At 46.3% G+C, this 15,472-nt stretch overlaps 1 protein-coding gene and 4 long non-coding RNA genes across 9 annotated transcripts; 2 read left to right on the forward strand and 3 right to left on the reverse strand.

Annotated features, from left to right (window-relative positions):
- Positions 1 to 6,162: 6,162 nt before the first annotated feature.
- LOC146420389 (uncharacterized) lies at positions 6,163 to 6,930 on the forward strand. 5 transcript variants are annotated; one of them, XR_014849163.1, is made up of 2 exons: positions 6,163 to 6,269; positions 6,718 to 6,930. It is a non-coding gene; the product is annotated as an uncharacterized LOC146420389 (long non-coding RNA). The 5 variants fall into 5 exon arrangements; XR_014849161.1 differs by lacking the exon at positions 6,163 to 6,269 and adding an exon at positions 6,472 to 6,637; XR_014849164.1 differs by lacking the exon at positions 6,163 to 6,269 and adding an exon at positions 6,472 to 6,616.
- Positions 6,931 to 6,946: 16 nt separating this feature from the next.
- On the reverse strand, positions 6,947 to 7,471 carry LOC146420390 (uncharacterized). The gene is made up of 3 exons (XR_014849166.1): positions 7,437 to 7,471; positions 7,153 to 7,276; positions 6,947 to 7,065 (listed from the first exon to the last, which is right to left on the reverse strand). It is a non-coding gene; the product is annotated as an uncharacterized LOC146420390 (long non-coding RNA).
- Positions 7,472 to 7,579: 108 nt separating this feature from the next.
- On the forward strand, positions 7,580 to 9,611 carry LOC146420391 (uncharacterized). Its single transcript, XR_014849159.1, has 2 exons — positions 7,580 to 7,823; positions 9,321 to 9,611. It is a non-coding gene; the product is annotated as an uncharacterized LOC146420391 (long non-coding RNA).
- A 988-nt stretch (positions 9,612 to 10,599) lies between these two features.
- Positions 10,600 to 12,513, reverse strand: LOC146420392 (uncharacterized). Its single transcript, XM_085048321.1, has one exon. The coding sequence runs from the start codon at positions 12,074 to 12,076 to the stop codon at positions 10,832 to 10,834; it is 1,245 nt and encodes a 414-aa protein (XP_084904447.1). The 5' UTR covers positions 12,077 to 12,513; the 3' UTR covers positions 10,600 to 10,831.
- A 1,154-nt stretch (positions 12,514 to 13,667) lies between these two features.
- Positions 13,668 to 14,473, reverse strand: LOC146420393 (uncharacterized). The gene is made up of 2 exons (XR_014849167.1): positions 14,356 to 14,473; positions 13,668 to 13,859 (listed from the first exon to the last, which is right to left on the reverse strand). It is a non-coding gene; the product is annotated as an uncharacterized LOC146420393 (long non-coding RNA).
- Positions 14,474 to 15,472: the final 999 nt, after the last annotated feature.

Here is a 15,472-nt window from a genome sequence, read left to right on the forward strand (position 1 = left end):
GAGACTGGGATTGACTGGGAGTAACTGGGATGAACTGGGATGAACTGGGAGGAAACTGGGAGGAAACTGGGAGCACTGGGAGTAACTGGGAGCAAACTGGGATGGACTGGGATGGACTGGGATGGACTGGGATTGAACTGGGAGCAAACTGGGACCAAACTGGGATTAACTGGGAATGAACTGGGATGAACTGGGAATAAACTGGGATGAACTGGGAGCACTGGGAATAAACTGGGAGCTAACTGGTCCAAACTGGGACCAAACTGGGAATGAACTGGTCCAAACTGGGAGTAACTGGGATGAACTGGTATCTTCCCAGCTGCTTCTCCCAGAATCCTTTGCGGGAATTTCCCTCCCCTCCCCCACCCCGGGCAGCTGCAGGGGGCGTGGTTTGATCGGTGACGTCATCGGTTCATTTGCATATTGATGAATATTCATTAGGTGTTCCGGAAAGTCATCCGGAATCCCCAAAATCCCCAAAATTCATCCCAAAAAATCCCAAAATTTACCCCAAAATTCCCAAAATTATAACAAAAATCCCAAAATTTATCACAAAATTCTCCAAAATTCCCAAAATTCATCCCAAAATCCCCGAAATTTATCACAAAAATGCCAAAATTTATCACAAAAATCTCCAAAATTCATCACAAAATCCCCAAAATTTATCACAAATCCACCTGAAAACCCCCAAATTTCCCAAAATCCACCCAAAATATCCCCCAGATTTCCTTCAAGTTCCCAAAATCATCCAATTCCCCCCAAAATTCCAAAATAAAAACCCAAAAAAATCCCCAAAAATTCCCAATTTTCCCCTCAAATCCATAAATTCACCCCAAATTCCCCCAAAATTCCCCAAAACTCCCAAATTCCCCCAAATTCCCTCCAATTCCCCAAAATTCACCAATTACACCCAAATCCCCCAAAAACACCCAAAACTCCTCAAAACCCCCAAAAACCCTCAAAATTCCCCAAAATCCCCCAAAATTCCCAAAAACAACCTCAAAACCTCCCAAATTTCCCCTCCAATTTCCGCAAAAACCACCAAAAAAATTCCAAAAAAACCCAAAATCCCCCAAATAACCCCAAAAAACCCCCAAAACCTCCCAAATTTCCCCTCCAATTCCCCCAAAAATTCCCAAAAAAATTCCAAAAATCCCCCCAAAACTCCTCAAAAATCCCCAAAATCCCCCAAAATTCCCAAAATCCCGCAAAAATTCCCAAATTTCCCCTCCAATTTCCCCAAAACCCCCAAAAAACTTCCCTAAAAATACCCAAAATTTCCACCACATTCCACCCAAATTCCCAAAAAAAAGAAGAAATTTCATCAAATTCCCCCCAAATTCCCAAAAATCCACCCCAAAATTTCACCCCAAATTCCCAAAAATATGCATCAAAATTCCTAAGAAATTCTTTAAAAATTCCCAAAAAATTCCTAAAAAATTCCTGAAAAATTCCCAAAAAATTCCATCAAATTCCACCCAAAAATCTCTTCCCAAAACCCCTCAAAATTTCCAAAAAAAAAACCCCCAAAATTCCCAAAAAATCCACAAAATTCTACCCAAAATCCCCCAAAAATTCCCAAAAAAAACCCAAAAATTCCCAAAAAACCCCAAAAATTCCCAAATTTCCCCTCCAATTCCCCTAAAATTCCCAAAAAATCCCCAAAAATCCCCAAAAAATTCCCAAATTTCCCCCAAATTCTCCCCAAAAACCCCAAAAAACACCTCAAAAATCCCCAAAAAATTCCCAAATTTCCCCCAAATTCTCCCCAAAATTCACCAATTACCCCCAAAACCCTAAAAAATTCCCAAAAAAAACTCCAGAAATCCTAAATTTCCCCTCCAATTCACCCCCAATTCTCCCCAAAAATCCCCCAAAATTCCCAAAAAACCCCAAAAATTCCCAAATTTCCCCCCAAAATTTCCCAAAACTTCCCAAAACCCCAAAAATTCCCAAAAAACCCCCAAAATTCCCAAATTTCCGCGCTGCCCACCAGCCTCCTTCGGCTCCTTCTCGTCTCTCCCCAAATCCCCTCCGGATCCTCCCAAAATTCCCAAATTTCCCCTCCCCACAGGGGGGCTCCAGGGGGGTTTCCGGAGCACGAATTCCCAAAAAAATTCCCAAATTTTCCCCCAAAAAATTCCCCAAAAAATTCCCGAATTTCGGAGGTTAAAAAAAGTTGATAATTCAGCTAAAAAACCCCAAAATTCCGAAAAAAATCCCAAAAATTTAAAAAAATCAAAAAAATTCCCGAATTTTTCCCAAAAAAATTCCCCAAAAAATTCCCGAATTTCGCAGATTAAAAAAAGTTAATAATTTAACTAAAAAAACCCAAAATTGCCCCAAAATTCAAAAAAAATTCCCGAATTTCGCAGATTAAAAAAAGTCAATAATTCCCCTAAAAAGCGTCAAATTTTCCCCCCAAAATTTAAAAAAATTTCCAAAAAAATTCCCAAAAAAATCCCAAAAAATCCCGAATTTTTCCCCCAAAAAAATCCCAAAAAATTCCAAAAAAAAATGCCAAAAAAATTCCCCCAAAATTCCAAAAAAATTCCCCAAAATTCCCAATTTTCACCCCAAATTTCCCACATTTTTGAGGAAATCCCAAATTTCCTTAAAAACTCCAAATTCCTCCCCAAAAATTCCTTTTTTAACTCTTTTTCCCCCCAAAATTCCCCTTTTTTGGGTCCTTAACCCAATTTTTCCCTCAAAAAACACCCAAAATTCCCATTTTTCACCTTTTCATCCCCAAAATTCCCATTTTTGGACTTTTTGTCCCCAAAATTCCAATTTTCGACACATTTATCCCAAAAATTCCCATTTTTTGAACTTTTCATCCCAAAATGTCCAATTTTTATCCCAATTTCATCCCAAAATTTCCAATTTCATCCCAAAATTCCCATTTTTTGACCTTTTCATCCCCAAATTTCCCATTTTAAACTCATTTCATCCCCAGAATTCCCATTTTTCACCCCATTTTATCCCCAAAATTCCCATTTTTCCCCATTTTTTTCCATTTTCACCCCAAAATTTCCCATTTTTCCCCCAAAAATTCCCATTTTTTTCCCATTTTCATCCCCAAAATTCCCATTTTTTCCCATTTTGCCCCCAAATTTCCCATTTTTTTCCCATTTTCACCCCCAAAATTCCCATTTTTTTCCCCCAAATTTCCCAATTTTTGACCCAAAATTCCCATTTTCGGATTTTTTCATCCCAAAATTCCCATTTTTCCCGCTCGCTCCCCCCTCTCGCGGCCCCTCGCGCTTCTCCCATGACAGAAAATCCTAAAAATATTTGGGATAAATGGGGGGGAAAGTCACGTGACCCGAGCAGCTGCCGCCCCTCCCCCACTCCAGCTGTTTTTTGGGGAGAACAGCTGGAAGGGGGGGGAGGGGAGGAGAGAGTTTTCCCGATTTTTTGGGGATTTTTTCCCGATTTTTTTGGGAATTTTTTCCGATTTTTTGGGGAATTTTTCCCGATTTTTTTGGGAATTTTTCTCGATTTTTTTTTTAATTTTTCCCCATTTTTTGGGAATTTTTCCCGATTTTTTTTTTAATTTTTCCCGATTTTTTGGGAAATTTTCCTGATTTTTTTGGGGAATTTTCCCGATTTTTTGGGGGGAATTTTCCCTGATTTTTTGGGAATTTTCCCTTGAATTTTATTTTTGAATTTTCCCTATTTTTGGGGATTTTTCCTGATTTTTGGGGAATTTTCCCCATTTTTTGGGGAATTTTCCCCGATTTTTCGGGAATTTTCCCGATTTTTTGAATTTTTCCCGATTTTTTGGGGAATTTTTTGCCGATTTTTTTGGGAATTTTTCCCGATTTTTTTTGAATTTTTTCCCGATTTTTTGGGGGAATTTTTCCCCATTTTTGGGGGAATTTTTCCCGATTTTTGGGGGGAATTTTCCCCGAATTTTTGGGGAATTTTTCCCGATTTTTTGGGGAATTTCCCCGATTTTTTGTGAATTTTTCCCGATTTTTTGGGAATTTTTCCCGATTTTTGGGGGAATTTTTCCCGATTTTTTTGGGAATTTTCCCGATTTTTGGGGGAATTTTCCCGATTTTTTGGGAATTTTTCCCCTTTTTTTGGGAATTTTTCCCGATTTTTTTGGGAATTTTTCCCGATTTTTTTTTTAAATTTTCCCGATTTTTTTTGAATTTTCCCGATTTTTTTGGGAATTTTTCCCGATTTTTTGGGGAATTTTCCCGATTTTTTTGAGAATTTTCCCGATTTTTTGGGGGAATTTTTCCCCATTTTTTGGGGAATTTTTCCCGATTTTTTGGGGGAATTTTCCCGATTTTTTGGGAATTTTCCCCCATTTTTTGGGGTGATTTTGGGATTTTTTTCCCGATTTTTAGTCGTGATTTTTTATTATTTGCAGTTATTTCCACATTATTAGCAATTATTTCCCAATTATTAGAGTTAATTCCCTATTATTAGTAGTTATTTTCCACTTTTTAGTCATTATTTCCCCATTATTAGTAAATAATTCCCGATTATTAGCAATTATTTCCCAATTATTAGAGCTAATTCCCCATTATTAGCAATTATTTCCTCTTTTTTAGTAACTATTTCCTATTATTAGTAATTAATTCCCGATTTTTAGTCGTTATTTTCCGTTATTTGCAGTTATTTCTTCATTATTAGTCGTTATTTTGTGATTATTAGCAATTATTTCCCGATTATTAGCAGTTATTTTCCAATTATTAGCGATTATTTCCAATTATTAGCAGTTAATTCCCAAATATTAGTCATTATTTAGCGATTATTAGCAATTATTTCCCATTATTAGCAATTATTTCCCAATTATTAGTAATTATTTCCTATTATTTGCAGTTATTTGTCTATTTTTCGTTGTTATTTTGCGATTATTAGTAATTAATACCCGATTATTAGCAGTTATATTCCAATTATTAGCAATTATTCCCCATTATTAGCAGTTTTTTCCCATTTATGAGCAATTATTTCCCATTATTAACCCATTATTACCCTAATAATTAGCGATTATTAGCCCTAATTACCCCAATTATTAGCTAATAATTATCAGTTTCTCCTCATCTCCCCCTTTCTTCTCCATTATCCCCAATTTTCCCTCAATTTTTAGGGAAAAATCCCAAAATTTTGGGTCATTTTTGGCCTTTTTATTATTAATATTTATTGCTAATATTTATTCCTAATAACAAACCACACGGGGTTAATTTGCATAACCACGCCCCTTAATTATAATATACGTCAATCATTCCCTAACCACGCCCCCTAATTATAATACACGTCAATCATCCTCCCTTCCCGCCCAAATCCCGCCCGCTCTCCCCTCACGGCTAATTCCCGCCCACCGCCTCGCTCAGCCAATCAGCGCCGGCGCTGAGGGAGCGCCAGCCAATCAGAGCCCGCGATTTTGGGGGGCGTGGCTTCGCCGCCGTGAGGGGAAGGCGGCGGCCGCCATGACAGTAGGCGGCTGAGGGCGGACGGGGTGGGAACGTGTGGAGGCTATAGGGGATTTATAGGGGCGGTTTGGGGGGCTGGAGGGTCCTAAATGGGGCTGGGGGGTTCTAAAAGGGTCCCGGAGGTTTAGGGGTTTGGGGGAGGTATGGGTGGCGGGAGGGGCGGGCAGGGGGGCTGGGGGATCTATAGGGGATCTATAGGGGATTTTGGGGGGTTTTGGGATCTATAGGGGATTTGGGGTTTATGGGATTTGGGGGCTATATGGGAGGGTTTGAGGGGTTATAGATTTATGGGGTTATTAAGGGTTTCGGGGGTTTTATGGGATATTTTGGGGGTTTGTGGGATATTTTGGGGGTTTTATGGGATATTTGGGGTGGTTTATCCTATATGGGATCTATAGGGAATCAATAAGGGCGATCGGAGGGGATTATCGGGAAAATCCGGAGTGGTTTCTGGCGATATCCGGAACCTATGGGATCTATGGGGGGGCGGGGGAGGGAAAAAATTGGGATTTATGTGGGAAATTTGGGGGAAATATGGGAAATTTTGGGATTTATGTGGGAAATTTGGGAAATACGGGAATTTTGGGGGAAATTGGGGGGAAAAATATGGAGTGGTTTCTGGGGATATCTGAAACCTATGGAATCTATATGGAAAATTTTGGATCTATAGGGGATTTTGGGGGGAATTTTGATCCTAGATGGGATTTTCTGGGGGGAATTTCGATCCTATAGGGTTTATAGGGGAGGGTTGGGGGTTCTATATGGGATCTATAGGGGGTTTAAAGTGATTTTTGGGGCCCCAAAAATGGGATGTTTGGGGTCTGTAGGTGCCCTGGGGGGTTCTATAGGGGATCCATATGGGGTTCTAAAGGGGATTCTATAGGGGATCCCATTGGGTTCTATAGGGGATCCATAGGGGATTCTATGGGGGATCTATATGGGATTCTAAAGGGGATCCATAGGATTCTATAGGGGATCCATAGGGGATCCACAGGATTCCATAGGGGTTCTATAGGGGATTCCATGGGGGTTCTATAGGAGCTCCATATGGGATTCTAATGGGGATTCTATAGGGGATCCACAGGATTCTATAGGGGAATTCCATATGGGATTCTATAAGGGATCCATATGGGATTCTAAAGGGGATTCTATAGGGGATCCATAGGGTTCTATAGGGGATCCAAAGGGTTCTGTACAGGATCTATAGGGGATCCATAGGGTCTCTCCCCCCAGGGGTGGCACTGGGGATCCATAGGAGATCCATAAGGTTCTATAGGGGATCCATAGGGTTCTCTAGGTGATCTATAGGGGATCCATAGGATTCCATAGGGGATCCCATATGGGATCCATAGGGCCTCTCCCCCCCAGGCTGGCGCTGTCCTGTGCGTCTCCCTCCCGGGCTGAGGCGACAGCAAATCCTATAGGGGTCAACCTACGGCTGGGGAGCTGAGCCCCCGGGATACCCTGACCCCTACACACCCTATAGGGGATCCTATAGGGGATCCTACACATCCTATAGGGGAGCTGAGCCCCCGGGATACCCTGACCCCTACACACCCTATATATCCTATAGGGGATCATCCTATAGGGGATCCTACACATCCTATAGGGGATCCTATAGGGGATCCACAGTGACCCCTACACATCCTATAGGGGATCCTACACATCCTATAGGGGATCCTGAGCCCTACACATCCTATACATCCTATAGGGGATCCTACACATCCTATAGGGGATCATCCTATAGGGGATCCCTGAGCCCTACATATCCTATAGGGGCCTCTGACCCTATGGGGGTTTTGTCCCAAAATTCCTATTTTTTGGAGCTTTTTTTACCCAAAAATCCCCTTTTTTTGGACATTTTTTCCCCCAAAAATCCCATTTTTGGAGCCTTTTTTACCCCAAAAATCCCATTTTTTGGATCTTTTTTTCCCAAAAATCCTGTTTTTCAGACTTTTTTTTCCCCAAAAATCCTGTTTTTCAGACTTTTTTTTCCCCAGAATTCCCATTTTTTGGAGCCTTTTATTCCCAAAATTCCCATTTTCAAGCCCTTTTATTCCTAAAATTTCCCTTCTTTTTGACCTTTTTTTTTACCCAAAATCCCATTTTTCTGAATTTTTTTTCCCCAACAGCCCATTTTTTGGATCCTTTTTTCCCCAAAAAATCCCATTTTTGGAGCCTTTTTTACCCAAAATTCCCAATTTTGAGATCCTTTTTCCAAAAAAAAATCCCTTTTTTTTGACCTTTTTATTCCCAAAAATCCCATTTTTTAACCCTTTCACCCCTAAATCCCTCCAAAGCATCCCAAATTTCTTGTGGAAAATCCAAAATCCCAGAAAAGATCCCAAATGAAGCTGCTGGATTGGAGCTCAGGTAAGGATGGGAAAAAATGGAATTTTGGGGGAAAAAATCTGGAATTAGAGGGGAAAAAAATGGAATTTCAGGGGGGAAAAAACTGGAATTTTAGGGAGGAAAATTCTGGAATTTTGGGGGAGAAAAAACTGGAATTTGGGGAGAAAAAAATTTGATATTTTGGGGGAAAACTGGAATTTGGGGGAAAAAAATCCAGGAATTTGGGGAAAAAAATCTGGAATTTTAGGGAAGAAAATTCTGGAATTTGGGGGGGAAATTCTGGAATTTTGGGGAAAAAACGGGAATTTTGGGGAAAAAACGGGAATTTTGGGGAATATTCTGGAATTTTAAGGAGAAAATTTCTGGAATTTTGGGGGGAAAAAAACTGGAATTTGGGGGGAAATTCTGGAATTTTAGGGAGGAAAATTCTGGAATTTGGGGGAAAAAACTTGGAATTTGGGGGGAAAATCTGGAATTTTGGGGGGAAAACTGGAATTTAGGGGGAAATTCTGGAATTTCAGGAGGAAAAAACCTGGAATTTTGGGGGAAAAAACCTGGAATTTGGGATAGGAATTCTCCAGGACCCCAAATAAATTTGGGAATTCCCAAAATTCCAATTTTTTGGGGAATTCTCCCCTCCCACAAAGGCGTGAAGGTCTCCCGTGACTTTTCCACGTAAGAAAGGGAGGAAGAAAAAATTTTGGGGACAAATTCCCAGGGGGGCTGAAACTCCCAAAATTCCTGGGAATTCCCAAAATTTCTGACCCTGGGAATTTGGCCCGACAGGGGAATTTGGGGATTTTGGGATGAATTTTTGGGGGAGAATTTAGGGATTTGGGGGAAATTTTGGGATGAATTTTGGGGTAATTTAAGGCGATTTGGGGATGAATTTTTGGGATTTTGGGGAAATTTTGGGATTTGGGGGAGAATTTAAAGGGTTTTGGGGATGAATTTTAGGGATTTGGGGGGAATTTAAAGGGATTTGGGGATGAATTTTGACGATTTGGAGGGAATTTTAGGGATTTGGGAGAGAATTTAAAGGGATTTGGGGGGATTTGGGGATGAATTTTAGGGATTTCAGGGAAATTTTGGGACTTGGAGGGAATTTAAAGGGATTTGGGGATGAATTTTGGGGATTTGGGGGAATTTTAGGGAATTTGGTTGAATTTAAAGGGATTTTGGGGGATTTGGAAATGAATTTTTGGGATTTGGGGGAAATTTTGGATTTGGAGATGAATTTTTGGGGATGAATTCTTGGGGTTTGGGGGAAAATTAAAGGGATTTTGGGGAAATTCCAGGAGGTTTGGGGGAATATTTGGGAATAAATTTGAGGGGTTTGGGGGTTTTGAGGGATTTGGGAAAGAATTTGAGGGGAATTTGGGGGAAAATTCAGGGATTTTGAGGGAATTTCGGGGGGAATTTGGAGGATTTTGGGGGGAATTTGAGGGATTCTTTTGGAATTTCAGGGATTTTGGGATGAATTTCAGGAATTTTAGGGTTTCTCACTCCCTCCCACAGGTCGAGGACATCGAGGGACAAAAAAAACTTTAAAAAAAGGTTCCAAATAAGGGAAAATCTGGGAATTTGGGGGATTTGGGGGCATTTTTATGACACTTTTTGGGAGGTTTTTTCCCAGCATTTTTGAGGCATTTTTGGGAGATTTTTTAGTGAATTTTTCTAGCCTTTTTGAGGCTTTTCTCATCTTTTCTGAAGGGAAACTTTTCCATTTATAATTCCCATAAAAATCCCTCATTCCACTCCATTTCTTCCCTGTGAATAAAGTTCAATAAATTACAGTAATTAAAGAAATTTAAATTTTTTTTTCTTTTATTACGTTGAGGACGGCCCAGTCCCTCCCAGTCCAAATACAACCAGTAACCAACCTCAGCTAGGATTATACTATTCCCAGTATCCATCTAAACTGGAAAAAAAATGCAAAAATAAATAAAATAATGAGAAAAAACCGCAAAATCCGCACCGCAATTGGGATCGAATCGCTCCGGAGGCTCTGAGGGCTCAGGCGGGAATGGCCCCTCAGAGACGCGTTAGCCAATCAGCGCTCTGGATTGATGATTGACAGGAGGATCGGCCAATCGGGAGGAAGGGCGGACTCTGAGCGGGAGAACCAATCAAGAAAAAAGGCGGGCTTTGAGGGGGAAGAATCAACCAATGAAAAAAAAAGGCGGGCTTTTGAGGGGGGGAATCAACCAATCAGAAGGAAGGGCGGGCTCTGCACAGCGCACAGCCCAAGCCCCGCGCTCTCAGTGCCCCCCGGGCTGGCCGAGGCCAAAGCCGCACATGAGGAACAGCCCTGCAACGGGCCCGGGCCCAAGGCGCCATTGCTCTGCAAACAGCGACAAAGTTCTCCGCACCTCCCGGCCCCGCCTCGGCACGCAGCCCCCGGGGCAGCCCCACGGCCCCCACGGCAGCTCCCAGCCTCCGCCAGCCGCCCTGCAACGGCCCAGGGGGAGCAGGCCGAGGGACGCGGCTGCCGGCGCCCAGGGGACGCCAGGGACAGCGGGGGCACTTCACAAGCCTTTGGTGCAAAAGAAAAAACCATCAGCAAGGAAAAAGCAACAGCAGCGCTGGCTCCAGAGCACAGGGCCACACGAGGCCATGGCACATTGCAGTGGGGTGACGCTGGCCCCATGCCAGGCACCCAGCAGAGCTGCTCTCTCACTGCTCTGCACAGCCGCCATGGGGAGAGAACATTGAACCAAGGCTTCCTGAGCTGATAGAAGGACCTGGCTAAGAGATCCCTCAGCAAACACCTTTGTGCACAAAACAGGCTCAGAACTGGTGACGTGAATTGAATTTATTGCTAACAAACTCAGAGCAGGAGAAGAAAGAAAATTTGACCATTTCAAACACCTTTTCCCCACCCCACAGGGATCACCTGGAATGGGAGTCACCAGGATTCTGCCCAACGGGGATCACTGGGGATCATCCACTGGAGATCTTCCCACTGGGGATGGAGTTGGAGCAGCAATGAAGCTCTTCCTGCACTCGGGACACTCGCAGGGCTTCCGTCAGTGGTGCCTCCGTTGGTGCCGAGTCAAGTGAGATTTTCTATAGAAGCTCTTCCCACACTCCCCACACTCGTAGGGCTTTTCCCCAGTGTGGATGCGCCGGTGGGTGATGAGGGTGGAGTTATGGCTGAAGCTCTTCCCACATTCCTCGCAATCGTAGGGCTTTTCCCCAGTGTGGATCACCTGGTGCTGCGTCAGGTTGGACATCCGGCTGAAGCTCTTCCCACACTTCCCACAGTCGTAGGGCTTTTCTCCAGTGTGAATCCTGTGGTGCTGGATCAGCAGAGATTTCGAGCAAAAGCTCTTCCCACACTCCCCACACTCGTAGGGCTTTTCCCCAGTGTGGATGCGCCGGTGGATGATGAGGTGGGAGTTGTGCTTGAAGCCCTTCCCACAGTCAGGGCAGTGGAAGGGCCTCTCCTGGGTGTGAATGCGCTCATGGACAAGGAGATTGGAGCTCCTCTGAAACCTCTTCCCACACTCAGGACACTCATAGGGCCTCTCCCCGGTGTGGATCTTCTTGTGACGGATCAGGGTGGAGCTGTCCCTGAAGCTCTTCCCACATTCCGCGCAATCGTAGGGCTTTTCCCCAGTGTGGATCACCTGGTGCCGCATCAGGGTGAAGATCTCACTGAAACTCTTCCCACACTCCCCACACTCATAGGGCTTTTCCCCACTGTGGATCACCTGGTGCCGCATCAGGTCTGTCATCCTGCTGAAGCTCTTCCCACACTCCCCACACTCGTAGGGCTTTTCTCCAGTGTGGATGCGCCGGTGGGTGATGAGGTGGGAGTTTTGCTTGAAGCCCTTCCTGCAGTCAGGGCAGCGGAAAGGCTTCTCGTCTGTGTGAATGCGCTCATGGAGGAGGAGATTGGAGGTGGTGTGAAACCTCTTCCCACACTTGGGACACTCATAGGGCCTCTCCCCGGTGTGGATCTTCTTGTGATGCATCAGGGTGGATCTGTCCCTGAAGCTCTTCCCACATTCTGTGCAATCGTAGGGCTTTTCCCCAGTGTGGATCACCTGGTGCCGCATCAGGTTGGACATCCGGCTGAAGCTCTTCCCACACTTCCCACAGTCGTAGGGCTTTTCTCCAGTGTGGATCCTCTGGTGCTCGATCAGCTCAGATCTCCGCCTGAAGCTTTTCCCACATTCCCCACACTTGTGGGGCTTCTCTCTGCCCTCAAGCTTCTCCCCCAGCTCCGAGCTCCGGCTGCATCTCCGGGCCTTTTCCTCCTCCTCCATCCGGCCACGCCTTGGCAATGACAAATCCTGCTTTGGGGGAAAAACAAGGCCTCAGCGCCTTGCCCTGGGGGTTCCTCCTGCCCAGCTCCAGCTCTGCAACTCTCCCAGGGGTTTGTGTCCATAAAAACCCCAAACCACCACCATTCACCTCAAAACCCTCACAGCATTTCCCCCTCTCTGTTCTTTGCACTTTGGCCTCCTCAGGGTCTCCCTTCCCTGCACTCATGGGGCTCCCGTGGCTCCCGGGCTTCCCTATTTTCCAGGGTCCCGCTTAGGGATGATCCGGGGGCTTTGGGGGTCCCAGGGGTCCCTTCTCCCCTCATTCTCTGCTCCGCGCTTCCAGGGATCCCAGGCTTCCCCCTTATCCACGCTCCCCCCTCTCCAGCCTGCCGGGGCTCCCCCAGCTCCGCCATCGCCCCTCTCCGCTCACCCCACTCCGGGGCCGCGACGGACAAATACTCCGCGCTGCTTCTGCTGCTCCTCCTCTTCCTCTCTCCAACCTCTTCCTGCTCCTCCTCTTCCTCTCTCCTCCTTCCTCATCCCTCCTCCTCCTCCTCCATCCCTTCTCCTCCTCCCCCCAAGCCCAGCGCCCACCCTTTCCCCCCTTTTCCCCACGCCGTCGCATCCCGCGGGAGGAGCCGGGATGGAGCCGGGGCAGCTCGGGCTGGGGCAGCGCTGGGCTCCGGGCCATGTGAAGGGACACAGGCAGCGGGCGGATCGGGAAGTCTGTACCTTCCAAGTCCCTCAGCCAGACGGCAAAGGGACAGGGAGATGCGGCCGGGAAACGAGCATAGAAAGGAGGCTGCGATTTACAGCCCCATGGCAAATGCCCCACGGCCTCTCCCTCTGCCCATCCATAAAGTCACTTTTACACGACTCCTAGGGGAACACAAACCTCTGGCCACGCGGGTTTTCCCGCACACTGCCGCCGACAGCGCAGCCACCTCTGTGCTACCGACAGCGAGCGGGACGAGCCAGCGCTGCTCCGGCACCGCCTCCTGCCGAGGCAGCAGCGGCACGGAGACCGCGGGCAGCCGCTCCCTCAGCGGCCTCAGGCCAGCGGCAACACGGCGCCACAGCCAGGGAGGGAGGGAGGGAGGGAGGGAGACGGGAGAAGGAAGCCGCCACAGCCCCCCTGCCGCCCCCTGCATCCCCTCCATCCGCCCGCAGCGAGCCCCGAGCCCCGGCACAAGCCAGCGCGGCTCCCACCTGCATGAAGTAAAAGTATGACGTAAGTTAAAGTGCTGTTAGGTTTGAGTGCTGCCAAGTTTTAGAGTGTGTTTCTTTTTATCCTTGCCCTCAAGGTTTTTTCGCACTCACACACACACACACAACCCTCCGTTGCTTTCTCTTTTAATATCCTGGTTTTGTTCCATCTGGTTTTGTTCATCACTTTCCAGGTTGACTCCTATAAACAAACTTTGTCATTCTGCCGCTTAACGTGAAATCTAGGCTGTACAGATACCCTGGGGCTCATTTATTATGTGACCTCATCAAATAATCTTTCACAGCCTGTTTTCAGTGCTGGGAGCTGCGGGTGAGTCCAGGATGGGGCAGAACTCCTGAGCAGCCCCAGCAGGAATCCAGGATGGAGAATTCCTCAGCAGCCCCAGCAGGAATCCAGGATGGAGCAGAACTCCTGAGCAGCCCCGGCAGGAATCCAGGATGGAGCAGAACTCCTGAGCAGCCCCAGAAAGAATCCAGGATGGAGCAGGACAAGGATTTCTGTCCCTGAGGAGGTGGCAATGCCATGAGGTGATAGCGATCCCAATCCTCTGTGTCTCTGTGTGGGGAGGAGGGAGAGAATGGGGAGAAAAGGAAGCTCGGGAAGGAGGGAAGAGTGGGGTGGAGGTGTTTTGGTAGGATTTATTTTATTAGTCATTCCCCTACTATGATTTGTTTGATAATAAATCCAATGAATTTCCTCAAATCGGCTCTGTTACGACCATGAGTGATCTCTCTCTGCCTTTATCCCAACCCTCCAGCCTTCCCTTGTGTGAAAGGTTTCACTGTCCTGTTAACATTTAACAGGTTTAATAAAGCACAATAGGGAACAAAGACAATAAAGCAAAGTAACAGCGCTGCGTGCTTGGCAATTAGCCAGAAGCACGCCTGACATTGATGAGGATAAGCTTTAAAACCCTTTTATTACATCAGTCTAATACATATTCAATACTGTTTCCTGCCTAGGGTGAAGAGGGCACTGACAGAGCGGCTTTGGTCTCTCTCAGGCGTCCCCTGGGCTCCTGCAGGGAGTCTTTGCTCCATCCCAGACTCACCACAGCGGCTCTTTGGCCTCCTGACCACCCCAGAACATTACAGACCTTCCTTCATTTCCCGACATTTTGAGGAAAGGTCTGGAAGCTTCGCTCCCCTCACGGACCCTTTTATACCCCACACAAACCCGCCTCTCACCCCATTGGCTGACTTTCCCGCCCAAAGCCCACCACTCATTCTGATTGGCCCATTCTCCCGCCACTCTTCATTCTCACGCGCTGATTGGCCAGAGCGGCTCTGAGGGGCGATCCCGCCTCATCCCCACAGCGCTGCGATGTCTCCGCTCCTGACGCGACCCCAATTGCGGTGCGGATTTTGCGGCTTTTATCTCCCTCGTTATTTTATTTCTTTCACAAAAAATGCTTATGAAGCCACCCCGCTGTCCCTCGTGTCCCCTCAGCACCTGCAGCCCTGTCCCTTGCCCTGCTCGCCCTGCCCTGGGGGCTTCAGCCGAGCCGAGGCCTCTTCCCAGTGCTCCCAGTGCTCCCAGAGCTCCCAGTCCTTCCCAAACTGGGCAAAAGGTTTGATTTTCCCTTTTGGGGAGCAATCCAAGCGATGCACAGAGCTCACACAGGACGGGGCAGCCCTGCTGAGCCTGTGCTGGATTGGGGCTGGCAGAGGAGCAAAGTGCCTCAGAGATAATGAAACACCGATTAATTGACCATTAATTAGCCCAATAAATTATTCCTAATTAAGGGGTAGAAGTGAATTAGTCCCAGGCCACTGAGTCAGCTGAACGTCACTTAAAGCTGCAAAAGCCAGACTGGTAGCTCCACAAAACATTTTCTGTCTATTTTCAGACACCTCTGGCATTTCACTGATACATTCCCCAGCTTTCATTTCTCCCTCAATGATATTTTATCAATTCTCACCTCTCAGAGATCAGGGCCAACCTGCTGCTCTTCTATTTTCACCATTTTAGGGCAGCCAGGGTGGCTTTTTCTCCAGCAGCACCTCCTGCCACAACTCCCTGTCCTTTCCCCCATGGGGACAAACCCCAAATCTCGATTTTCCTTTCCCCCATGGGGACAAATCCCAAATCCCAATTTTCCTTTCCCCCATGGGGACAAACCCCAAATCCGAAATTTCCTTTCCCCCATGGGAACAAACCCCAAATCC

Source organism: Lichenostomus cassidix, unplaced genomic scaffold (assembly GCF_008360975.1).
Source record: "Lichenostomus cassidix isolate B80296 unplaced genomic scaffold, HeHo_3.0 HiC_scaffold_857, whole genome shotgun sequence".
In the NCBI taxonomy this organism is placed as follows: domain Eukaryota; kingdom Metazoa; phylum Chordata; class Aves; order Passeriformes; family Meliphagidae; genus Lichenostomus; species Lichenostomus cassidix.